The sequence below is a fragment of the Ranitomeya imitator genome, chromosome 4 (genome assembly GCF_032444005.1).
Source record: "Ranitomeya imitator isolate aRanImi1 chromosome 4, aRanImi1.pri, whole genome shotgun sequence".
Classification (NCBI taxonomy): domain Eukaryota; kingdom Metazoa; phylum Chordata; class Amphibia; order Anura; family Dendrobatidae; genus Ranitomeya; species Ranitomeya imitator.
Window position 1 is genome coordinate 173034578 of NC_091285.1, and position 27211 is coordinate 173061788.

General features: G+C 42.4%; 1 protein-coding gene across 1 annotated transcript in view; it reads right to left on the bottom strand.

Annotated features, from left to right (window-relative positions):
* ERGIC1 (endoplasmic reticulum-golgi intermediate compartment 1) overlaps positions 1-27211 on the bottom strand; it is a 108778-nt gene that overhangs the window by 53255 nt on the left and 28312 nt on the right. Inside the window, exon 3 of the mRNA XM_069764101.1 lies at positions 18906-18978. Within this exon, the coding sequence (XP_069620202.1) occupies positions 18906-18978 (73 nt within the window). The remainder of the gene's footprint in view (positions 1-18905; positions 18979-27211) is intronic.

Sequence of the window (27211 nt, forward strand, 5' to 3'; positions counted from 1 at the left end):
GTAAGTCTTCACAAGGTTGCCACACACTGTTGTTGGTATGTTGGCCCATTCCTCCATGCAGATCTCCTCTAGAGCAGTGATGTTTTTGGCTTTTCGCTTGGCAACACGGACTTTCAACTCCCTCCAAAGGTTTTCTATAGGGTTGAGATCTGTAGACTGGCTAGGCCACTCCAGGACCTTGAAATGCTTCTTACGAAGCCACTCCTTCGTTGCCCTGGCGGTGTGCTTTGGATCATTGTCATGTTGAAAGACCCAGCCACGTTTCATCTTCAATGCCCTTGCTGATGGAAGGAGGTTTGCACTCAAAATCTCACAATACATGGCCCCATTCATTCTTTCATGTACCCGGATCAGTCGTCCTGGCCCCTTTGCAGAGAAACAGCCCCAAAGCATGATGTTTCCACCACCATGCTTTACAGTAGGTATGGTGTTTGATGGATGCAACTCCGTATTCTTTTTCCTCCAAACACGACAAGTTGTGTTTCTACCAAACAGTTCCAGTTTGGTTTCATCAGACCATAGGACATTCTCCCCAAATTCCTCTGGATCATCCAAATGCTCTCTAGCAAACTTCAGACGGGCCCGGACATGTACTGGCTTAAGCAGTGGGACACGTCTGGCACTGCAGGATCTGAGTCCATGCTGGCGTAGTGTGTTACTTATGGTAGGCCTTGTTACATTGGTCACAGCTCTCTGCAGTTCATTCACTAGGTCCCCCCGCGTGGTTCTGGGATTTTTGCTCACCGTTCTTGTGATCATTCTGACCCCATGGGGTGGGATTTTGCGTGGAGCCCCAGATCGAGGGAGATTATCAGTGGTCTTGTATGTCTTCCATTTTCTAATTATTGCTCCCACTGTTGATTTCTTCACTCCAAGCTGGTTGGCTATTGCAGATTCAGTCTTCCCAGCCTGGTGCAGGGCTACAATTTTGTTTCTGGTGTCCTTTGACAGCTCTTTGGTCTTCACCATAGTGGAGTTTGGAGTCAGACTGTTTGAGGGTGTGCACAGGTGTCTTTTTATACTGATAACAAGTTTAAACAGGTGCCATTACTACAGGTAATGAGTGGAGGAAAGAGGAGACTCTTAAAGAAGAAGTTACAGGTCTGTGAGAGCCAGAAATCTTGATTGTTTGTTTCTGACCAAATACTTATTTTCCACCATAATATGCAAATAAAATGAAAAAAAAAAACAGACAATGTGATTTTCTGGATTTTTTTTTCTCAGTTTGTCTCCCATAGTTGAGGTCTACCTAGGATGTAAATTACAGACGCCTCTCATCTTTTTAAGTGGTGGAACTTGCACTATTGCTGACTGACCAAATACTTTTTTGCCCCACTGTAGATGTGCCGCAGAGAACAGTGATTTTATCAGCATGAAGCTCAGTAACTGATACATTGATGAAATCCGTTTCTCTGCCTGTATCTTAACCCGGTGACTGTTCCCCTTAATCAATAGTGATAAGCGAGCGTGCTCCTATATTATGTTCCAGTCCCTGCAGCTGATAAGACAGCCACAACACATGGGGGGATTGCCTGTTTGGTTGGTTTGTCTAACAGCCACAAATCATGCAGCGGCAGGGACTGGAACATAATATACGAGCACGCCGAAGATACTGGATAACATGTAATCTGATCATATTCGCTCATCACTAATAATTCACCATAATGTTATGGTTGATCTGTGTATATTTACAGTGCCATAGGTTTAGGGTCGTTGCCCAGCTGGAATATGAACCTATGCCATAGTCTTAAGTCATTGGCTGCAATTGCCCTGTATTTAGCTCCATCCAACTTCCCATAAACTCTGATCAGCTTCCCTGTCCCTGCTGAAGAAAAGCATCTCCAGACATCCTGCCAACATCATTAACTTGATGACGGAGATGGTGTTTTCAAGGTTATGTGCAGTGTTCAGTTATTTCCATGCAGCATTTAGCCCAAAAAGTTCTATGTTTGTTTCATCTGACCAGAGCACCTTTTTCCAACATGCTAGTAGAGTTCCCTACATGGCTTTTTTGCAAATTGCAACAAATTCTTCCACCTGAGCTGTGGATCTCTGCAGCTACTCCAGAGTGACCATGGGTCTCTTGGTTGCTTCTGTAATTAGTGCTTTCCTTGCTTGGGATGTCGGTTTAGGTGGACGACCATGTATTGGTAGCTTTGCAGTTGTGCCATACGCCTTCCATTTTTGGATTATGGATTGAACAGTGCACTATGAGATGTTCAGCTTGGGCTAGTACTTTTTTTTTTTTTTTAATATAACCTAAGCTTTATTTTTCTCTACAACTTTATCCCTGACCTGTCTGGTGTGTTCCTTGGTTTTCATGACTCTGTTTGATCCCTAAAGTTCTCAAACAAACCACTGAGGCCTTCACAGAACAGCTCAGGAAACACTGAAAATAAATTACACACAGGTAGACTTCATTTACTATCTATGACAATTGGTCTCTCAGGATTAGGGGTAACAGACTACAGGGGGCTGAATACAAATGCACGTCACAATTTCTGGCTTTATATTTTTAAAATAATTAGAAACTCATGTATCATTTCTTTTACACTTCACAAATATTTGCTACTTTTTGTTGGTAGATCACATAAAATCCTAATAAAGTACATTTAATCTTGCTTGTGGGTACAATGTGGAAAAGGTTAAGGGGTAACAATACTTTTCCAAGGGGTGGGTGTGTGGGTGTGTGTGTGTGTGTGTGTGTGTGTGTGTGTGTGTGTGTGTGTGTGTGTATGTATATATAAACACACATATACATACACATATATATATATATACATACATATATATATCTATATCAATCGAATATATAAAGCTGAATGTGTGTGTGTGTGTGTGTGTGTGTGTGTGTGTGTGTGTGTGTGTGTGTGTGTGTGTGTGTGTGTGTGTGTGTGTGTGTGTCCGGGATTGGCATCTGCACCGTCGCAGGTACAGCCACAAAATTTTGCACAGTCACACGTCTGGACCCTGAGAACGTCATAGGCTATGTTGTGAGGTGAAATTTTAACCCCGCGCTTTCCAATTCACCAAACAATTTTGCCCCTATCTACATAATGGGAAAAAATGAAAGGAAAAGTGTAGGAGGCAAATTGACAGCTGCCAGATGTGAACAAGGGGGACTTAAAGAATGAGAGCGATGGCGCCAAAGAGTATATACCGTACAGTTGCTAAGGTGGGGCCCCGACATGGGATACTCACCACACACGGGGATATGAACACACACAAAATGCGCCACACACTACCTCGTGCTTGAACACATATTACCCTCAGCACACATTTCACCACAAATACACCAACCTCGCCACATAAAAGTCGAAACACAAAAGTCGCCACTCAAAATTCGCCACGCGCAGAACTCGCCACATGCAAAAACTAGGCTCTTGCAAAACTCGCCACAAGTGCAAAACTCACCTCATGGAAAACTCGCCACACGCAAAACTTGCACACGCGGAAAAATTGCCACATGCACAAAAGTTGCAACACATGCAAAAGTTGCCTCACACAAAACTTGCACATACTCAAAACGCACCACACATAAAACTCGCCACGCGCAAAACTCGCCATGCGCAAAACTTGCTGCACACAACTTGCTACACTAACCTGTCACATGCAACTCGACACACAAAAAGTTGCTACACGCATGTTGCCACACGCAACTCAACACACACAACTTGACAAACGGAACTCGCCCTAAAACACACACAAGTCTGGTATTATCCTTCAAAAATAAAAATCTGATTAATAAGCAGACAAACTACAACAAATGTACCATATAGGAAATACAGCAGCTGTCAGTCACATGACCTGTCTATGATGTGTATGTGTGAGATAATATATACTGCCAGGGGGAGGGCTTCCTGTTGGCTGGGGATTTATCAGGCTGCCAATTTAACTTACAAATACTGAGGTAAAAATACTGAGCAAATAACGTGTGAACGAGGTCTAATACAGGAGGAGATGACACACAGGTATATACTATACACAGGGGAGATGACACACAGATATATACTATATACAGGAGAGGTGACACACAGGTATATACTATATAGAGGAGGAGATGACATACAGGTACATATATATACAGGAGATGACATACAGGTATATGCTATATATAGAAGATGACATGCAGGTATATACTATATGCAGGAGGAGATGACACTCAGATATATACTATATACAGGAGAGATGACACAGGTATATACTATATAGAGGAGGAGATGACATACAGGTACATATATATACAGGAGGAGATGACATACAGGTATATACTATATACAGGAGGAGATGACATACAGGTACATATATATACAGGAGGAGATGACATACAGGTATATACTATATACAGGAGGAGATGACATACAGGTATATGCTATATATAGAAGATGACATGCAGGTATATACTATATGCAGGAGATGACACAGGTATATACTATATACAGGAGAGATGACACAGGTATATACTATATAGAGGAGGAGATGACATACAGGTACATATATATACAGGAGGAGATGACATACAGGTATATACTATATACAGGAGGAGATGGCACACAGGTATATACTATATACAGGAGCAGATGACCTACAGGTATATACTATATACAGGAGGAGATGACACACAGATATATACTATATACAGGGGAGATGACACACAGGCATATACTATATACAGGAGGAGATTACATACAGGTATATACTATATATAGAAGGAGATGACATTCAGGTATATACTATATATAGGGGAGATGACACACAGCAGGTATATACTATATACAGGAGATGACATACACATGTATACTATATATAAGGGAGATGACAAACATGTATATACTGAGGTGATGAGGTGAAAATGAGAGGTGTGAGGTGAAAATGAAAAGGCGAGAGTGCAAAATGAGAGGAGTGAGGAAAATAGTGGAGTGATCAGAAAATGACAGATGTGAGGTCGAAATGACAAGTGTTAGGGGGGAATGAGAGGAGTGAGGGAGAAAATGAGAGGTGTGAGGGGGAAAATGAAAGATGTGATTGGGAAAATGAGAGGCGTGATGGGAAAATAAGAGAAGTGAGGTGCTATAACTAACCACAGATATTTACTATGCCCAGGCAACGCTGGGCTCTTCTGCTAGTGTGTGTGTGTGTGTGTGTGTGTGTGTGTGTGTGTGTGTGTGTGTGTGTGTGTGTGTGTGTGTGTGTGTGTATATATATATATATATATATATATATATATATATATATATCTCTATATCACACTAATGATCTGGGTATATGAGCAAAAGTATCTGCTGGATTAGACACTTTTAGCTAAAATTTCCACATGAACAAGATGCAAAATGAAAGTGGATGTGTCCTGGGGTGGGAGCACCAACGCTGTAATAAGCGGCCTGGAATCCCCATGTAACACCCAGGAAGTGACAGCGCCCTGGAGCATGAGCTGATTCTGCGGTGTTAGTAGGGCACGCCGATTAGCATATCTTTCATGTTACCACATCCTCATAGAGGATTGACAACTCATATTTCAGTAATGTAATATTCTGTGTGTTCTTAGAATAGTAGCTATGTACTATTATGGTTGCTAGGAGAATGGCGATCTCGATGCCATGGGGATCATAACTAATCAGATACTCAGGCTATCGAGAGATGATTTCAGTGTGTAACTAGTGTGAATCAGTGAATAAAGAAAGGAAGAAACAGTGGATAGGAATCCAGTGAGTAGGGAAGGATCATCTTCAGAGAATTTGTTGTTTTTTTTCACATGGTAGGCTACGAAAGAGGTTTTCACTGGACAAAATATACTTAGGTTGGTTTTGACAGGGCATTCATTAATCACATATGTCAAGACATATTCCTTGAACATACACAGACAGAAAGGATACGATTCCTAGAGGCTCAAATGCAAAGGTCAACCCAACCTTTAAGGAAGCTTCATCAAAAAAATCTGCTGAAAGAAGAGTTCAGCATATCCTGCTACTTTATGGTTAAAATGATAGACACCCTAATCAAGCGAGACCAATTATAGTTCATGGTGTACATGTCACGTGGTTTGTGCCACATGATGAACGCGTTTTCTTTTCTTGTACTTAAAGGGAATAGGAAAATAGGACTTTGAGAGTGCAGTAACTTGTAAAGCTAGGATCATTGACCCCTTCCCAATGTAGTATCTACTTGTATGTTCTACATCTGGTTCCCATGTACGGAACTGAGCCCACACCATACTCAAACCACCAACTCCGACTCCACAGCCCTGCCTCACTTCTGAGCATGTACATAAAGTGCAGCACAGATTCATCTCCACAGCCCTGCCTCACTTCTGAACATGTACATAAAGTGCAGCAGATTCATCTCCACAGCCCTGCGTCACTTCTGAACATGTATATAAAGTGCAGCAGATTCATCTCCAGAGCCCTGCCTCACTTCTGAACATGTACATAAAGTGCAGCACAGGTTCATCTCCACAGCCCTGCCTCACTACTGAGCATGTATATAAAGTGCAGCAGATTCATCTCCACAGCCCTGCCTCACTTCTGAACATGTACATAAAGTGCAGCACAGGTTCATCTCCACAGCCCTGCCTCACTACTGAGCATGTACATACAGTGCAGCAGATTCATCTCCACAGCCCTGCCTCACTTCTAAACATGTACATAAAGTGCAGCACAGATTCATCTCCACAGCCCTGCCTCACTTCTGAACATGTATATAAAGTGCAGCAGATTCATCTCCACAGCCCTGCCTCACTTCTGAACATGTACATAAAGTGCAGCACAGGTTCATCTCCACAGCACTGGTCATTACTGAGCATGTACATATACATAAAGAGCAGCACAGATTAATCTCCACTAAAAGCCGAGATCCTTAGATCAGGAACAAAAAAGACATTTATAGGACATTTCATAACTCTCCCAAATTATTATAAAAACATTTACAGCACATCCTGCACTGAACTCTATTATATATTTTAGGAGTAGGTCCATTTTATAATGACTCCACAGGCCTGTATGCAAGTATAGTTCCCATACATTGTGCCCCCATACAGTGTAGAGCCATCATATAATGTACTGCATTTACATCCAAGTTCACATGTAAATCCCGCAAAGGTGCGATTCAGATGAAACCTCCAAAGGAACCACCCACCATAATGAGGCAGCTGAAGACAATTAATACTCCATTTGGCGTCTGTTCCGGTGGTATTAATTTTCTTAAGGTACCTTCACACTGAACAATTATATCGCTAGCGATCCGTGACGTTGCAGCGTCCTGGATAGCGATATCGTTGTGTTTGACACGCAGCAGCGATCAGGATCCTGCTGTGCCATCATTGGTCGGTGCAGAAAGTCCAGAACTTTATTTCGTCGCTGGATCTCCCGCAGATATCGCTGAATTGGCGTGTGTGACGCCGATTCAGCAATGTCTTCACTGGTAACCAGGGTAAACATCGGGTTACTAAGCACATGGCCGCGCTTAGTAACCCGATGTTTACCCTGGTTACCAGTGTAAATGTAAAAAAAAAAAAAACACTACACACTTACATTCCGGTGTCTGTCGCGTCCCTCGGCGTTCTGCTTCCCTGCACTGTGTCAGCGCCGGCCAGCCGTAAAGCAGATTACAGCGGTGACGTCACCGCTCTGCTTAACGGCCAGCAGGCGCTCACAGTCAGTGCAGGGAAGCAGAGCGCCAGGGGACAGACACCGGAATGTAAGTATGTAGTGTTTGGTTTTTTTTACATTTACACTGGTAACCAGGGTAAACATCGGGTTACTAAGCGCGGCCCTGCGCTTAGTAACCCGATGTTTACCCTGGTTACCAGGGGACTTCGCATAGTTGGTCGTTGGAGAGCTGTCTGTGTGACAGCTCTCCAGCGACCACACAGCGACGCTGCAGCGATCGGCATCGTTGTTTAGATCGCTGCAACGTCGCTAAATGTGACGGTACCTTAAGGAATTCACAGATCTGTGGTCGACCACAATTGTGCACTAAAAAAAAAAAAACCTCAAAAACCCACCAGAACAGAGATTAGATGGAAGATCAGATTGAGTCGAAAAGGACTCTATGTGCCTCATGAGTGAGTGGTTCTGTCGGGAATTTTAGTCTGAATCAGGTTTTTTGGGATTTACATGGAGAATAAATGGGAGTAGAGCCATATTCCGATTTTTGGGAGGTAGAATGAGCAAATAGACAGCAGTACAATAATAGTTCTTATTTTTGCGCAGTTCACTGTGCGGAATAATTAGATTTATTCTTCGGGTCAGTGCGAGTCCAGCGATACCAGATTTATGTTTTTTTATGTTTTGCTGCCATCACACAGTAAAAATGCTTTTTTATTAAAAAAAATAAATGAAAAAAAATAGTTTTCGTTAACATTCTGAGAGCTGTAACTTTTTTACTTTTTGGAGAACAGAGCCGAGTGACGGCTTATTTTTTGTGACGATTTAGAGATTTTTTTGGTTCTATTTTTTAAATCAGGTTTTTGGATGCAGAATCGAGAAAAACAGCAATTCAGTTATTGTTTTTACTTTTTATTTGTTGCACCTTTCACAGTGTGGTAAAAGTGATAGGACACATTTGTTCGTCAGGTCAGTTCAATTACAGCGATACCAGATTTATTTAAATTTATGCTTTGATATTTTTACAGACTAAAAACAATATTTGACAAAAATGACAGTTTTTGCATCTCCATATTCTGAGAGCTGTAACTTATTTTTTTGCCGTATGAGCCAAATAAGGGCTTACTTTTTGCACACCGGTTTAGAGTTTTCCTTTGAACCATAATTTTCTACCTATGACTTTTTGATTGCGTTTTAATCATTTTTATGTGTCAGTATGATGAAAAAGAGGCAGTTTTGGCATGTTTTTAAAGAATATTTTTATGGTGTTCGCGGTAAGGAATAAATAATGTACCTGTTTTATAGATCTGGTTGTTCCGTATGCGGCGATACCAATTATGGCGGCCTTGGTCACACTTGCGTGTGTAATGCGAGAAACGCAAGTGTGACCCCGCCCCCGGTTAAACTGCGGGACAAGTATAATGTTCACATCGATCGTTGGTCTCATGCAATGCAGCACTCGTGCACTGGGGTGTATGGGACCTATCAGCGAGTCACTGACGCAGCCTGCGAGACCAGGCTTATAGTGGAATCTCACAGACCATCATAACCTGGGGTCATCAAATGACCTGAGGGTACCATGGCAATGATCGTCACTCCCGATTACGATCTTGGAGAGGCTGATTCTGCCAAAAGGGGTCTTTTGACAGTGGTACAGTGGGGGAAATAAGTATTTGATCCCTTGATGATTTTGTAAGCTTGCCCACTGACAAAGACATGAGTCTATCATTTTAAGGGTAGGTTAATTTTAACATTGAGAGATAGAATATAAAAAATAAAATCCAGAAACATTAACCCCAAGGCTCACCAGAAGCTCACTCCATTTCCTACACAGAGAGGTCAACCGAATCAAAGACGACGACGTTGATATCTCATGACTTGGGAACCAGACGTGGGCCAAGGAGAGGATGATATCAGAAGAGGAGGGCATCTGTCTTGTCAGTACACAGGGCAGGAGATGTTCATCTAAAACATCTACTGGAGCCAAATTTGCTTGTTCTGCGGTCAGCTCTTGAGCAAGTTACGTCCAAACCGTTGCTGGTGTAAGAGGCAACTTGTAGCGGTATGGTAGAAAGCCCCCTCATGTGACCTCATTTTGTACATTACCTCCCTAAGTGAGTTTATCTACATGGTAATGATTTTTTTTTTTTTTTTTTTATCTGGCTGGGCATTTTCCAAAACTAAACATGCTCTCGGTGTTCCACAGCGAGAATTGCAAATATGCCAGCTTAGTGACAATACATTGTGCCAGGCTTCTAGAGACACGCACCCTGTACAATGTTTAACACTTGGAAGCTGACTGTGATTTTGCCACACTGTAGGGCTTAGCAGGTAAGGGGAATCTGAATTTGAGTCCAAATTTTGTGGATTTTTTTTCTTTAAACTCCCTATATTTATTGCTTTTGAAAAAATAATGGTCCTGACTGGGGGCTTGTGTTTGGGAGTTGAGCTAAAATTTTTATTGGTACCATTATTTTAGGTGTTTCAATTTTAGGTACACTGATTAAGACTAGATTCACATTTATCCTGTGCACTACACTGAGCACTTTCTGTTTAAATCTCTGAAATACGTGATTTACATGGAACATCTGACGGATCCATTCAATATAATGTGGCAGGAAGAATTTCTCTGCTCATTATCTGGCCTTTGTTTAGAGGTATCAGTCTTTTTTGTGTGCATCTCACTAGATTAAAAGAAAAAAAAAAAAAAAAAAAGGAGTTCATTGCACTCGTGTGGGGTTTTGCTGGGGGATATGTCGGAATCCTGTTTTTCTGAGATTATGAAACTAGTGCTAAAAGTCACTGACTTAGGGAAGAAAATCTGGATTGATCATTTTGAATATAGAATGGAGGGAATAACTGGAGAATAGTGCAGCCTGGGAACAATCGATGATGAAGGAGATTCACTTAGTGAATGTTTCTGTAGAATGATACTGGATGGGAGGTAGCACATTGTCCAGAGAACATTACAAGGGCTTCAAGAATGTCAGTGGCAAGCGAAGGAGTAGCCAGGAAAACAATTACCTTATATTAGGAAATGCCTTCAGGAATATGTAATCTGTGCACAGATGAGTGGAAAATGTAGGTTTTGCTTTAAAGGGACATTCTTGAAGTTTGAAAGTTATCCCCCATCGGTGGGATGCGGGAAAACATACCCACCGCTTGGGGTCCAACTGCTGGGGTTCACAACAGTCCTAAGTATGAATGGAACGGCGATGGATCATTCCACTGCAGCGCCAGTCACTCTTATGAATGACCGTCTGAGCGTAGCGTTTAACAATACCTAGAGGTCCTATTAAAAATTAATGTAGCGGCAGTATGCCTGATCGACCACCACTCCAACCTTCTGAAGAGCCCTGGTTCTTGGGATCAGTGGGGGAATCAGCAACCAGGAAGATATCCCCTATCCTGTGCACAGCGGATAACGCTAAAACTTGAGATTATCCTTGAAAGGAACAGGACAGTATTTGGGATTGTACATGATTAGTAAGTGTCATCTGAACAGACATTCAATTTTTCGATTCTCACCCATACATATAGATGTGGCCAAAAGTATTGACACCCCTGCAATTCTGTCAGTTAATACTCAGTTTCTTCCTGAAAATGATTGCAATCACAAATTCTTTGTTATTATTATCTTCATTTAATTTATCTTAAATGAAAAAAAACACAAAAAGAATTGTCCTAAAGCCAAATTGGATATACGGTAATTCCACACCAAACATAAAAAAGGGGATGGACAAAAGTATTGGCACTGTTCGAAAAATCATGTGATGCTTCTCTAATTTGTGTAATTAACAGCACCTGTAACTTACCTGTGGCACCTAACAGGTGTTGGCGATAACTAAATCACACTTGCAGCCAGTTGACATGGATTAAAGTTGACTCAACCTCTGTCCTGTGTCCTTGTGTGTACCACATTGAGCATGGAGAAAAGAAAGAAGACCAAAGAACTGTCTGAGGACTTGAGAAACCAAATTGTGAGGAAGCATGAGCAATCTCAAGGCTACAAGTCCATCTCCAAAGACCGTGCGCAGTGTCATCAAGAAGTTTAAAGCCCATGGCACTGTGGCTAACCTCCCTAGATGTGGACGGAAAAGAAAAATTGACAAGAGATTTCAACGCAAGACTGTGCGGATGTTGGATAAAGAACCTCGACTAACATCCAAACAAGTTCAAGCTGCCCTGCAGTCCGAGGGTACAACAGTGTCAACCCGTACTATCCGTCGGCGTCTGAATGAAAAGGGACTGTATGGTAGGAGACCCAAGGAAGACCCAACTTCTTACCCCGAGACATAAAAAAGCCAGGTTGGAGTTTGCCAAAACTGACCTGAAAAAGCCTAAACGTTTTGGAAGAATGTTCTCTGGTCAGATGAGACAAAAGTAGAGCTTTTTGGGCAAAGGCATCAACATAGAGTTTACAGGAGAAAAAAAGAGGCATTCAAAGAAAAGAACACGCATAATGTAGGGCCCAGTGTGAGAAAGCTGGGTCTCCCTCAGAGGTCATGGGTCTTCCAGCAGGAAAATGACCCAAAACACACTTCAAAAAGCACTAGAAAATGGTTTGAGAGAAAGCAATGGAGACTTCTAAGGTGGCCAGCAATGAGTCCAGACCTGAATCCCATAGAACACCTGTGGAGAGATCTAAAAATGGCAGTTTGGAGAAGGCACCCTTCAAATATCAGGGACCTGGAGCAGTTTGCCAAAGAAGAATGGTCTAAAATTCCAGCAGAGCATTGTAAGAAACTCATTGATAGTTACCGGAAGCGGTTGGTCGTAGTTATTTTGGCTAAAGGTTGTGCAACCAAGTATTAGGCTGAGGGTGCCAATACTTTTGTCTGGCCCATTTTTTGAGTTTTGTGTGAAATGATCAAGGTTTTGCTTTTGCTTCATTCTCTTTTGTGTTTTTTCATTTAGGACAAATTAAATGAAGATAATAATACCAAAGAATTTGTGATTACAATCATTTTCAGGAAGAAACGGAGTATTATCTGACAGAATTGCATGGGTGTCAATACTTTTGGCCACAACTGTACAGTATATGGATTCCTACGTAATTATGAGTAGGGTTACATTGATAACATATGTATATACAGGCTGATTCTTGGAAATCTGTCCCTACCATCAGAATCATACACGTCACAGATTTAATGGTGGCTGAGTTAACCGTTGGTGAGCGGGACATGTAAATACAAGGCTTACTTGTGATTCACCACACATTGTTGGGATGTTTGTCTATATTACAACCATAGGGATATTAAATATGTGACGTGTAATAATTGCTTACGTAGTCTTCCTGAATGGCTATATAATTGGTGTGGATATCTTTGCATGTCTGTAATACACACTGCTTAAAAGAATGCCATCATCAGGAAATTACTTTAAATGAAGTTTACGCGTTAATGTATTTTTTTTACAAATACGTTAATTTTTTTTTCATAATCACAACGTTTGGTTAAAAAAAAAAAAAAAAAAAGCAATTATCAAAGTGGCCACTAGGGCTCTTATAGACTACGGTGTCCTGTCCTTTCAGGAAGGGTTTTTAACAGTCTCCTCATCAGCAGAGGCTGAATTAAAAGGACTGGTAACACTTCTGTACAAAACGGATAACACACGATCCACCAATCACAACAAGCAATATTGCATTACGTGATCGTGGGGCGCCGATGGGTTGCCATGACAGCAGAAGGTCTGCTGAAGACCTCCGTGCTTGTCATGACGATTTTTTTCGTGGAAGCTGGCCTGTACACTGCAATAAATGAAATAAGAGGCGATCAAAACATTGTATCTGCCCCAAAATGGTATCAGGAAAAATGTCAGCTCAGGGTACAAACAATAAGTCCAATATCGCTAAAAATGGAGACGCTACGGGTCTCAGAAAATGGCGACAAAAGAACAAACGTCTTTCCCTACAAATTTCGGAATTTAAAGCATTACAGTTCTCGAGGAAATAGGCAAAAAGCAAAGTTTTGTTTTTTAAAAAATAAATTTCCGAATTTTTTTTTTGCTCACCGCTTAAATATAAAATATATATACACACACACACATACATATTTTGTATCTGCGAAATCATACTGACCCGGAGAATCATATTCCCAGGTCAGTTTAACCCTACAATGAACATGGTAAATAAACTCTTACCACCTCCTCAAAAAAATAATTCACTTTTTTTTGCTATTTCAATGCACTTGGAATTGCTTTCCCGCTTTCTAGTGCATCACATCATCAAATGAATGAAGTAACACAAAAGTACAACTCGTCCCACAAAAAAACACAAGCCCTCATATGGCTACATGGATGGAAAAAAAAAAGTTATGGCCTTTGGAAGAGGGGGAGAAAAGAAACAAAAACATGCCAAGGGGTGTAGGAGTATATCACTAGCGGACACGCAAGACTGCTGCCATGTAGTCCTCCATATTCATGAGCTTTGTATAACCCTATTCCTAACATTGTCAGCTTTTTGCCTATGCACAGCACACGAAGAAAGCTGCCGATCAGTGGTGTGGGCGAAGTTACACAGAGCTCGGTATTCAGAGAACTGTTCGATATGCAGCAGATAAAGTAGTTTTTTCCCCCAAAACTGCAGCAAGCTGTTCATGAAGTGATACATTGCTGGAATCAAGGTCTCAGTCCCTACATCACGCTTCTCTCAGATAGGGTAGGGGGAAAAAAAATGCAGGTAACAGATACCCTTTATTAACCCCTGTAACCCCAAAGGTAGTTTGCACGTTAAGGACTGAGCCAATTTTTACAAATCTGACCACTGTCCCTTTATTGGCTTATAACCATATGTGTGAAAAAAAAAAAAAAAACGTTCCGATATCAGGGCCAAAAAAACAGAGGACAGGCATGCGAGTATAATCTGATTTTCACACCTAGCATCTGATTTACATCTGAATGCAGTGTGATTGCTATCCGAATGCAATGAGATTTTAACATGAGCTAAAGGTACCTTCACACATAACGATATTGTTAACGATATCGTTGCTATTTGTGACGTAGCAACGATATCGTTAATGAAATCGTTATGTGTGACAGCGACCAACGATCAGGCCCCTGCTGGGAGATCGTTGGTCGCTGAATAAAGTCCAGAACTTTATTTCGTCGCTGGACTCCTGCTGACATCGCTGGATCGGCGTGTGTGACACCGATCCAGCGATGTCTTCACTGGTAACCAGGGTAAACATCGGGTTACTAAGCGCAGGGCCGCGCTTAGTAACCCGATGTTTACCCTGGTTACCATCCTAAAAGTAAAAAAAAACAAACACTACATACTTACCTACAGCTGTCTGTCCTCCAGCGCTGTGCTCTGCACTCCTCCTGCACTGGCTGTGAGCCGGAAAGCAGAGCGGTGACGTCACCGCTCTGCTTTCCGGCTCACAGCCAGTACAGGAGGAGAGCAGAGAAGCAGAGCGCAGCGCTGGAGGACAGACAGCGGTAGGTAAGTATCTAGTGTTTGTTTTTTTTTACTTTTAGCATGGTAACCAGGGTAAACATCGGGTTACTAAGCGCGGCCCTGCGCTTAGTTACCCGATGTTTACCCTGGTTACCGGCATCGTTGGTCGCTGGAGAGCGGTCTGTGTGACAGCTCTCCAGCGACCAAACAGCGACGCTGCAGCGATTCGGATCGTTGTCGGTATCGCTGCAGCGTCGCTAAATGTGAAGGGGCCTTTACAGGTCCTTCTCAAAAAATTTGCATATAGTGTTAAATTTGCCAAATGCCAAAATCATCAGTATTAAAACAATAAAAGACCTGACAAATTTCAGTTGGTGGATAATGAATCTATAATATATGAAAGTTTAATTGTAATCATTACATTATGGTAAATAATGAAATTTAACACTATATGCTAATTTTTTTAGAAGGACCTGTATATATAGAGAATTGCTCTGTGTCATTTACACATCGTTTTCAAAGGAAATACTCATCAAAACATAGAGAGAAAGAAAGAAAGAAAGAAAGAAAGAAAGAAAGAAAGAAAGAAAGAAAGAAAGAAAGAAAAAAGGAAAAAGAAAGAAAAAGAAAGAAAGAAAGAAAGAAAGAAAGAAAGAAAGAAAGAAAAAAGAAAGAAAGAAAGAAAGAAAGAAAGAAAGAAAGAAAGAGAAAAAAAGAAAGAAAAGAAGAAAAAAAGAAAGAAAGAAAGAAAGAAAAAGAAAGAAAGAAAAAGAAAGAAAGAAAGAAAGAAAAAAAGAAAGAAAAAAAGAAAGAAAGAAAGAAAGAAAGAAAGAAAGAAAGAAAAAAAGAAAGAAAGAAAAAAAGAAAGAAAAAAAGAAAAGAAAGAAAGAAAAAAAGAAAGAAAGAAAGAAAGAAAGAAAGAAAGAAAGAGAGAGAGAATAAAAGCCGGCAATTCAAGTGATGCCAGGTTAGAATAGATATTTACACATAGATACATAGAAATATATATATATATATATATTATTCTGGAGAAAAAATGGCGTGGGCTCCGTGGTAATTTTCTTAACCAGCACAAGGAAAGCCGACGGCTGGGGGCAGATGGAGCTTCACAGGCTATTACCATCAGCTCACAGCTGGACACATAGCCTTTACTGGCGATCAAAATGGGGGACTCAAAAAAAAATTTTACGTAGGGTCCCCCTATAATTAACCCCTTCACCCCGGAGCTTTTTTCTTTTTTCGCTCCCCTCCTTCCCAGAGCCATAACTTTTTTATTTTTCCGTCAATATGGCCATGTGAGGGCTTATTTTTTGCGGGAAGAGATGTACTTTTGAACGATACCATTGGTTTTACCATGCCGTGTAACAGAAAACGGGAAAAACATTCCAAGTGCGATGAAATTGCAAAAAAAAGTGCAATCTCACACTTGTTTTTTGTTTGGCTTTTTTGCTAGGTTCACCAAATGCTAAAACTGATCTGCCATTATGATTCTCCAGGTCATTACGAGTTCATAGACGCCAAACATGTATAGGTTCTCTTTTATCTAAGTGGTAAAATTTTTTTCCAAAGTTTGCTAAAAAAAAAAAAAATTTGCGCCATTTTCCAATACCCATAGCGTCTCCATTTTTCATGATCTGGGGTCGGGTGAGGGCTTATTTTTTGCGTGCCGAGCTCGAGTTTTTAATGATACCATTTTGGTGCAGATACGTTCTTTTGATCGCCCATTATTGCATTTTAATGCAATGTCGGGGGTCAACCAAAAAACGTAATTTTGGCGTTTTGATTTTTTTTCTCGCTACGCCATTTAGCGATCAGGTTAATCCTTTGTTTTTATTTATAGATCCGGCGATTCTGAACGCGGCAATACCAAATAAATGAAGGTTTTGATTTTTTTTAATTGTTTTATTTTGATTGGGGCGATTTGAACTTTTATATATTTTTAATTTTTTTTATATTTTTAAACACTTTTTTTTTTTTACATTTTGGCATGCTTCAATAGCCTCCATGGGAGGCTAGAAGCATGCACTACACGATCGAATCTGCTACATAGAGGTGAAGAACAGATCACCTTTATGTTGCAGAAATGCAGGTGTGCTTTGAACGCCGACCACAGGGTGGCGCTCAAAGCAATCGGCAATCAACAACCATAGAGGTCTCAAGGAGACCTCTGGTTGTTATGGCAATGCACCGATGACCCCCGATCATGTGACGGGGGTCAGCGCTGCGAGCACTCCCGGCCGCGCGGCTGGGAGCGCTAGTTAAATGCTGCTATCAGCGTTTGACGGCGGCATTTAACTAGTTAATGGGCGCAGGTGGATCGCGATTCCGCTCGCGCTCATTGCACGCACATGTCAGCTGTACAAAACAGCTGACATGTCGCGGTTTTGAGGTGGCCTCACCGCCGGAGCCCACCTCAAAGCAGGGGATCTGCCAGCTGACGTACTATTCCGTCAGCTGGCAGAAAGGGGTTAATAACCAGCAAAAGCTATGCAGACAGCTGCGGGCTGATATTAATAGCTTAGGAAGGGGCCATGGATACTGCCCCCCAGGCTAAAAACAGCCCTCAGCTACCCCCGAGAAAAGGCGCATCTATAAGATGTGCGAAATCTGGCACTTAGCCTCCTTCTTCCCACTTGGTCTGAAGCGGAAATTTTCCCACGGCGCTTCCGCTGATGGCAGAGAGGTGAAGTGAGTTCATTGGCTGTGATGTCCCATGACTCTGCGAGCAGTAAAACTTTTTCACGTTCGCAGTGCGGTCAGAAAGGTAATAGGAGCTCACAGGGAGACACTGGGCACACGCTGCTCAGTTTCTCTGCTGGATGACAGGCTGTATGGTCGCATCATGCAACCATGCTGCCTGCCATCTAGATGTAGCAGAGCTAGACCAGTCGTGGGACAAATGGATTATCATCTTCTCAGCGGAAGGGTGAAGAATATTGTTTTTTATTTTAACTCTTTTGCAGAAGACAATGGCGTCGGTGGAATGGGTGAGGTCGTAAGTATGGTTTAATTAAGATTTATTAAAGGAGTCTGTGTCATTCTTTCAATTAAAGGACTTTTTCTGGGTGTGTTTTTATATGATTTGACTATGGGGTTAGTAATGGGGGCCTCTTACCATTACCCCCGCTACAGAGCAAGTTGGAAGGGCGAGGCTAAGTGCCAGAATTGGCACATCTTATCTTTCTGGTGCGGCTGAGAGCTGATGTTTATAGCCTGGGGGGAGGTGTGGGCAGTATACATGGCCCCTTCTTAGGCTATTAAGATCAGCCTGCAGCTGTCTGCATAGCCTTTGCTGGTTATTAATTATAGGGGTAACCTAGGTCTATTTTCTCGATTGTGTCACAAAATCAGGAATCAGTGGCTCTTAGTTTTCGGGGTGAGAGGTCCACACGGGGTCAGTAATGGGAAGGGGGGGGTAAGCTGGCTCATCTTATGGAATGGGAGGCACTGCTTCACCTTCTGCAGCACCTGAGGAGGACAAGTCTGAAAAATAAAGAAAGGTGGGATCCTCTCCCTCACTATCAGTGTTGGAGGCAAGGAAAGCATATGCCTACTCCACTGAATAGCGTTTTTTTTTTTTGTGTGTGTGTGTGTGTGTGTGTGTGTGTGTGTGTGTGTGTGTGTGTGTGTCACATTAAAAGAAATGATGTAATAATCCGTCCCTGGTCAGACAGGCCCCAGGCACAGGGAAGTGTTATTACGACAAATATCAGAAAGGGGTTAAATATAATGACCAGCATTTTTTTTTTATTTAGATATATAGCTGGGCCAATAGCGCTTTCTTTCAATAATGAAAACAAAAAATTATACATAGTCTAAACCTCAAAGAACAAAAGGTTAGGCATTAAACACCATCTGGTGTCTGGCAAAGGTGTCAAACTAATGGGTTATCGGTGCTAAATACTCACATTTCATTGGCAATGAAACCAGTCAACTCTGACAAGAACAGAAAGGTGATGAAGAAACAGCAGCAAATGGAAACTGCAAGAAAGAAGACATGAAGAACGTTACTGGAAGAACCAAAGCACACTGACCGTGGAGTCACTATCACGTGCAGGAGCAGGAGACGCGCCAACACGGGCTTCACAATCCAAACATTACAAAGAGCAGACGTGACTGGCTTACATCCCAGCAGCATGTAAAATTCCATACGAAGCCAGGGGCCATGACTGTTGAAGCTATAGCTTAGTGGGGCTATTCTAGCATGAGACGCACAGTCCTACAGGTGCGGGGGATTCCCAACTCCTCATAGTAATGCTTCTTTATATAAAACAACAATACAGTTAGGGGATCATCCAGAAACCTACAATATATAGTACCACTAATGAGGCTGGATCTTCGCCCCTTCACCCCCAAGCCTGTTTTCACCTTCGTGACCAGGCCAAATTTTACAATTCTGACCAGTGTCACTTTATGTGGAAGCAACTCTGGAACCCTTCAACAGATCCCACGGATGCTGAGACATATTGTCCTTCATAATAGTGGTAAAAATTGTTCAATATAACTTGTGTTTATTTGTAAAAATATCAAAAATTTGGCGAAAATTTTCAAAATTTTGCAAATGTCAAACTTTTCATTCTTGTGCCCTTACACCAGAGTTATGTCACACGAAGTCGTTAATAAATAATATTTCCCATATGTCTACGTTACATCAATATAATTTTTTAAACATTTTTTTGTTAGAAGGATTACATTTGATCAGCAATTTCTCATTTTAACAACAAAATTTATAAAAAAAATAGTTTTTTTTTTTTTTTTTTTTTAGGGACCACGTACACATTTGAAGTGACTTTGGAGGGGGCGTATAAGACAGAAAATACCCAAAAGTGACACCATTTAAAATCCTTCCCCCTTCAAAGTGCTCAAAACCACATTCAAGAAATGTATTAACTCTTCAGGTGATAACATTTATTTTTTTCTTCACAAAAATGTTAGTTTACCCAATTTGTTCTTATTTTCACAAAGGTAACAGGAGAAAATAGACCCCAAAGCTTGTTGTGCAAATTCACCTTAGTACGCCAATTCTCATTTGCCCAAGAAAGACTGGAAGCAATGGGAGGAAACTGAATAGGAGGAGAGACATTAGATATGAGAAAAAACTTTTTGACAGCGAGGTTATCAACGAGTGGAACAAGGTGCCATGAGAGGTGGCAAGTTCTCCTTCAATGGAAGTCTTCAAACAGAGGCTGGACAGACATGTGTCTGGGATGATTTGGTGAATTATGCATTGAGCACAGGGGGTTGGACACGATGACCCAGGAGGTCCCTTCCAACGCTATGATTCTATGCACGCACCCTTTCTGAGCAGCTGCCCAATTAGCATCCTAGGGAATCCGCTCTGATTTTTGCGGACAGTACCGCATGCCGCGGGAGCTGTGGCAGAAAGGGATTTGAAGAGAGGAATGCTGGTGTAAAAGTTATCTATGTAGTGATGATAACCTTCAGCCAGTAGGGAGTGCAGCAAATCCCACACAATTTTCCCACTCACTTTCAGGACAGGGGGGGCATTCAGGAGGTTGAATCCGGGAGTCCTTCCCTTCATAAACCCTAAATCTGGGTGTGTACCCACTCACAGCTTGTAGAATTTCACATTCCGCACTTGGCCCTCTCAAGCTCTCTTGGCTCTCAAGCTGCCTCTTGAAATGTGTAAGGGTATGTTTCCACGTTCAGGAAAAGCTGCGTTTTTGACGCTGCGTTGAGCCGCAGCGTCAAAAACGCAGCATCCAGATGTTACAGCATAGTGGAGGTGATTTCATGAAATCCCGTCTCCACTATACATTTAAAGACGCATGCGGCATACCCGCGAAAACGCACATGCAGCGCGTCTTAAGAACGCAGCATGTCCTTACATTGCAAAAAAACGCAAGGACAACGCAGGTGACGTGCCAGTGACCTCAGGTGCAGATTTGGTCAGGATTTTACCTACATAAAATCCTGACCAAATCCTGATGCAGTCCTGAACGTGGACACATACCCTGAGGGACTAATCCACGCAGATGTCACTTTGGGAATGTACACCTCAGCAAACTTATTGATAAAGTGAACAATAACCGGACAAACTTTGAAAAGTCCGTAACAGTTGGGGGGACATTGTGCATTATCATTGTAACGCAAACATTATTGGATGGCCTCAAAGCGTTTACGGGTCATAGCCATGTGGCACAGTGGAGTGTTCTATAAAACTTCCTAACTCCAATATTGCCAAAGTTTTGCTTCTTCACTAACCCCATGTGAAGGACAAGGTCCCAAAACTTCATATCTACTGTATCTACAAGGGTCCAGTTAGAATATGATAAACTGGGGTTTTGGGCCAAAAATTGTTGGACGTACATATTGGTCTTGGCCACTATGAGATATACAAAATTCTCAGCAAAAAAAGACTTTGAAAAAGTTGAGTTCTGTGAGGCAAGTAGTGTCAAAATTTGATTCCCGATTGCGCCACAAAAACAGGAATGTGTAGTTCATAATCCTTGGGGGGCGAGGTCCATAGGGGGTTACTAAAGGTGGGCGCTGGTTCATTTTCTGCCTTGGAGTGTCTGCGTGGCAGTTCGGTATCACTGAGGAAGAGGAAAAATAAAGGAAAGTGGTATCCTCTCCCTATCAGTGACGGAGGCAAGGAAGGCTTATGCCTCCTTGGCTGAATACAGTGATTTGGAGGAGTGGGACATTTTTTTCACGTGTGTAAAACAACAATTTTATTCAGGTGTGTGTAAGTGGTATAAACTTTTTTATTTAGAATAGCAAAAAGAATAAGAGAAAAAGAATCTAGAAAGAAAAAGATAAAAATAAAAAAAATTGGTAAAATAAGAAACAAACTTACTAAACGGACGTCAGTACAAAAAATAAAAATTAATGAGCTCCCGTAACTGACACTAACCCTGACTATAGTCAATAAAAAATACTGTAGTAGATGAAGATTTCTATGGCATATTTTTACTGACCCCAATCTAGCCCTGTCAGCTAATCTAAATTAGTAACATAGTAACTGTTGTCAATTCTGTGGCAGAGCTCCCTCCTGTGGTCACAAGTGGTACTTCGGCTGATTCTGTCTGTGAGCTTCCGTTGGTGGAGGAGAGTGGTACTGCGGCTTCTGAGTTTCCTTCCTCAGGTGATGTGGTGAAGTCGTTAGGTGCTGCTCTATTTAACTCCACCTGGTGCTCTGATCCTGGCTTCCAGTCAATGTTCTAGTATTGGACTTGCTTCCTCCTGGATCGTTCCTGTGGCCTGCTGCTCTGCATAGCTAAGTTTCGCTTGTGTTATTTTTGTTTGCTGTTTTTTCTGTCCAGCTTGCTTATTTGGTTTTTCTTGCTTGCTGGAAGCACTGGGACGCAGAGGGTGTACCTCCGTGCCGTTAGTCGGTACGGAGGGTCTTTTTGCCCCCTTTGCGTGGTTGTTTGTAGGGTTTTGTGTTGACCGCAAAGTTACCTTTCCTATCCTCGCTTTGTTCAGAAAGTCGGGCCTCACTTTGCTAAATCTATTTCATCTCTACGTTTGTCTTTTCATCTTAACTCACAGTCATTATATGTGGGGGGCTGCCTTTTCCTTTGGGGTATTTCTCTGAGGCAAGGTAGGCTTATTTTCTATCTTCAGGCTAGCTAGTTTCTCAGGCTGTGCCGAGTTGCATAGGGAGCGTTAGGCGCAATCCACGGCTGCCTCTAGTGTGGTTGGAGAGGATCAGGGATTGCGGTCAGCAGAGTTCCCACGTCTCAGAGCTCGTTCTATGTTTTTGGGTTATTGTCAGATCACTGTATGTGTTCTGACTTCTATGTCCATTGCGGTACTGAATTACCTAATCATAACAAGTAACATAGTTAATAAGGCCGAAAAAAAGACATTTTTCCATCCAGTTCAGCCTATAATTATTGTTATTTGATTCTTTTTCACAAAAAAACACCAGATGCCGATCAGTGATGCGAGTCACTGATCAGTGCTTGGCGGATGAAGGATGCACACACGGATGTGGTGCAAAGTGTGGGATGGGGGGAATGGACAGAAAAAAAAAAAAAAAAGTTTGAGCCAAAAGGGAGCACAGATGCTGATCAGTGATGTGCTTCTGATCAGCCGCTCAGTGGCTGTAGGACACACGCATGGAAGTGGTGCAAAGGGAAAGGGACAGGAAAAAAAGCCCTGTCCAAAAGGGAGCATAGGTGCCCATCAGTGATGTGCGTCACTGATCAGTGCTTAGCAGCTGATCAAGCACTGCTCGGCAGCAGCGGGGGATTGGTGTGGATTAGGACAAAACAGTGGACAAGAACAGGTCAGGAATGGATCAGGATTGTATTCTTTCTTCTAGCAGGATCAGCAGCGATAGCAAAACCTTGAAAGTATGTGACACAAGGCCCAGGAGATCTGCAGCAGAACGACAGTGACCACTCTGCAATGTCTCCAAGCTGGAATGAGGCAGTGTAGAGCTGTCACTATGGGGTCAAGCTGCTTCTCTGCTCACTGAATGGTGCAATTGGACGTTATTGGCCGATCGCTCCAATCAACACTGGGGATGCGGAGGCCGCTGCTCCCTAGTTATAGCCTATGATCAGTGCTGTTACAGCACCCACCATAGGCTGGACCTCAGTGTTTCAGGCATTTTCATTGCCTGAAACACTGAAATTGCTGTGATTGGGGTTCATAGTTGAGGGGGACGATGCAACCATCCCTGTAGCAATGTGTCCTGGGGCCCTGCTGTTAGATTCAGTAGGCACCTTAATGCAATCACCGTGCGCTCGATGAAGGGGTCATATCCATAGATCCAAAGTCGGGAACACCTACCCTTCCATGACGTACGGATACGTCCATGGTCGTGAAGGGGTTAAAGGGAATCTGACATCAAGTTTCCCTTTAATAAAACTGATGCCAGCATGTTGTGACTCCTAATTAGGATACCAATTAGTAATTATGTGCACCCCCGCAGCCCAGAATGCCACTATAAATGGTGTTTATATATCGCTTGCTGTATATGGAGAGTATTAAGAGGCAAGTGGTCCGATGGGCAAGTACAGGCCAACCTCGGCACTTGCTACCAACAGGCTATTTCACTAACTTATACCCATTTAGCGCAATGTGAGTGCTAAAACATACAAATGCCATTTTAATGGATGAACTGCATATAATACAATAGGAAATGGTTTGAGCCTTGTAAGAATTTTTAACTGTTGGATGACAAAACTGGATGCCATATGAATGCATTACAGAAAAAAAAAATCATACAAATGTTATCAAGATGACAACAGAGATGGAAAAATGTGTTTTTTCCCGGATGAAATAGAGACTATTTTACATAATCTTATCTAAACCCGACCAAACTCAAATTGTTGTGGTCTCAACCAGTTCAATCACGGTTTGACCCTTTAGCTTTGGGAGTCCTAAAACTCCTAACCAGATCGCAACTGTCAGATTGGGGATTAGAGCAAATGGAGATGTTCCAAATCATCGACACTTAATGAACGTGACCTTCTGCTTCTAAATGTAGTCATCAACTCAATACAAAAGCCAAAGTGCTGGAAATACAAGATCTCATGTCTGCAACATGACGATAATGTCCTGTTGTAAAACTTGGGAGACGAGGGGTTAAAAAACTAAGTTCATTAACATGGTGAGGTAGCAAGACTTCCGGCCTGCACACAATCCCAACAAAGCCGATTAGCCACTTACATGGCTCAGGTATTAGGTGGCAGCGCTCACAGCTGATGGAGACCTTGAGCCCATTGGACGAGATGGCATGCGTAGCGAATACAATTTATTTCAATGTATTCATGTGGAAGCTATAAAACATGGCATGGAGAAAGGCACAAGAACTGATACCATGACCACACAATCTGTGGAAACTGCAATGCAATATTAGATTAAAAAGGAAAAAATGGCTATTGTAAATTTGTATAAGGGTATGTTCACACGTTCAGGATTTCCATCCTTTTTTTTTCAGGACAGTTTTTTTTAAAAACTGCAGCTCTTGGCAGAAAACGCAGGTCTTTTTTTTGGTCCTTTTTTTGTCCTTTTTTGATGCGTTTTTTATCCTTTTTTTATGCAGTTTTCTATGCAGAGACTGTGTTTCCTAGGAAGCTTTTTAGGGCTAAAATGGCTGAAAATACCCTAACCCTACCCCTAACCCTATTCTAACCTTAGTGGGAAAAAAAAAAAAAAATTCTTAATTTTTTTATTGTCCCTACCAATGGGGGTGACAAAGTGGGGGGGGGGTGTCATTTACTATTTTTTTATTTTGATCACTGTGATCAAAATGCACTTTGGAGCGAATCTGCCGGCCGGCAGATTCGGCGGGCGCACTGCGCATGCGCCCGCCATTTTGCAAGATGGCGGCGCCCAGGGAGAAGACGGCCGGACGGACACCGGGACGCCGGGTAAGTATAAGGGGGGGAGATTAGGGCACGGGGGGGCATCGGAGCACGGGGGGGGGGGGGGGGGGGGCATCGGAGCACGGGGGGGCAGCCACACTCCGCCCACGCACTTCCGCCCGCTCCCCCGCACTTCCTGCTGCAGCGGTTCTGCACATCAAATCGCAGTAAAACCCGCAGATATATTTTTGATCTGCGGGTTTTACTGCGATTTTGACCTCACAATGGAGGTCTATGGGTGCAGAACCGCTGCGGTTCAGGAAAAAGAAGTGACATGCTCCTTTTTTGCCGCAGCTATTCTGCGCGGCTTTTTAAACGAAATTACGGATCATGTGCACAGCAGTGACTGTTTTCCATAGGGTTGCATTGTTATGTACCCTGCATGGAAAACAGCTGCGGAACCGCAGCGGCAAAACCGCTGCGGTTCCGCAGTAAAAAACGCACTGTGTGAACATGGCCTAAAAGTTACAAATATGGCGTTCACAGGCAACGGCATAGAAATCATCGAATTGTCATGTAAACCGCACCATATTGGAAGATGATACAACATCCATGACAGTACCTGTCCCCTGTCTCCACTTCTGTTAGCCAGATGACAACAGGGTAGCCTCGTTTTACTCCTGGGACTTGTGATACCACCCAGTCTACAAGCTCAGATGTTCATTAAAGGAAAGTCAGAATTTCTCCTTGCGGTGAGCCCTGGGCTGATATGTTCTCTATTTAAACTCCTTAGGCCGGCCACACACTAGCGAGTTTTACGGACGTAAGAGAGGTGCAGAAAATACGGATTGCATACAGTACAATGCATCTCTATGGCCAAACTCCTATCTGAAGTATTTTACTGATCCGTATTATACGGGCTTCTACGGCCGTAGAAGATCGCAGCATGCTGCGTTTGTCACCGTATTCCGCAAAAAAAAATAAAAAAAATAAAAAATATCGCCAATGAAAGTCTATGGAAGCCAGAAAAATACGGATTACACACGGACCAGCAGTGTGACTTGCGAGAAATACGCAGCGGTGTTAGAGAGAAAAGCCGGCAATTCAGTGCGGTGTACAGTAAAATCACACTGACAGCTTACATTAGAATAGGTAGAATAAATGTATGTATGTATATATATGTGTGTGTGTGTGTGTGTGTGTGTGTGTGTGTGTGTGTGTGTGTGTCCGTGAGACACATATGTATATATATTAATATTTCATCCAGCGTGAGATAGCTTAAAAGCCGGCAATTCAATTGCCGGCTTTTGCTATCTCCTTCCAAAACCCGACATGATATGAGACATGGTTTTCATACAGTAAACCATGTCATATCCCCATTTTTTTTTGCATATTCCACACTACTAATGTTAGTAGTGTGTATGTGCAAAATTTGGGCGCTCTAGCTATTAAATTAAAGGGTTAAATGGCGGAAAAAATTGGCGTGGGCTCCCGCGCAATTTTCTCCGCCAGAGTAGTAAAGCCAGTGACTGAGGGCAGATGTTAATAGCCTGGAGACGGTCCATGGTTATTGCCCCCCCCCCCCCCCCGGCTAAAAACAGCAATAATGCTAATAATGCAGCTGTGCTCCTGACTGTAAAACCCCAGCGAATGAATGTAAAGTAGGTCAATGACCTGTAGTTACCTTCATTCGCGGTGAGGCGCCCTCTGCTGGTTGTCCTCATATGAACTCGAGCCTGGGAACTTTTCTGATTTTTTCTCACGCTCGAAGGACATCCAGCAGGGGGCGCATCACCGCGAATGAAGGTAACTACAGGTCATTGACCTACTTTACATTCATTCGCTGGGGTTTTACAGTCAGGAGCACAGCTGCATTATAGCAGAGCTCCTGCCTGTAAAAAAAATTAACCCTTTCAGATGGGTTTACA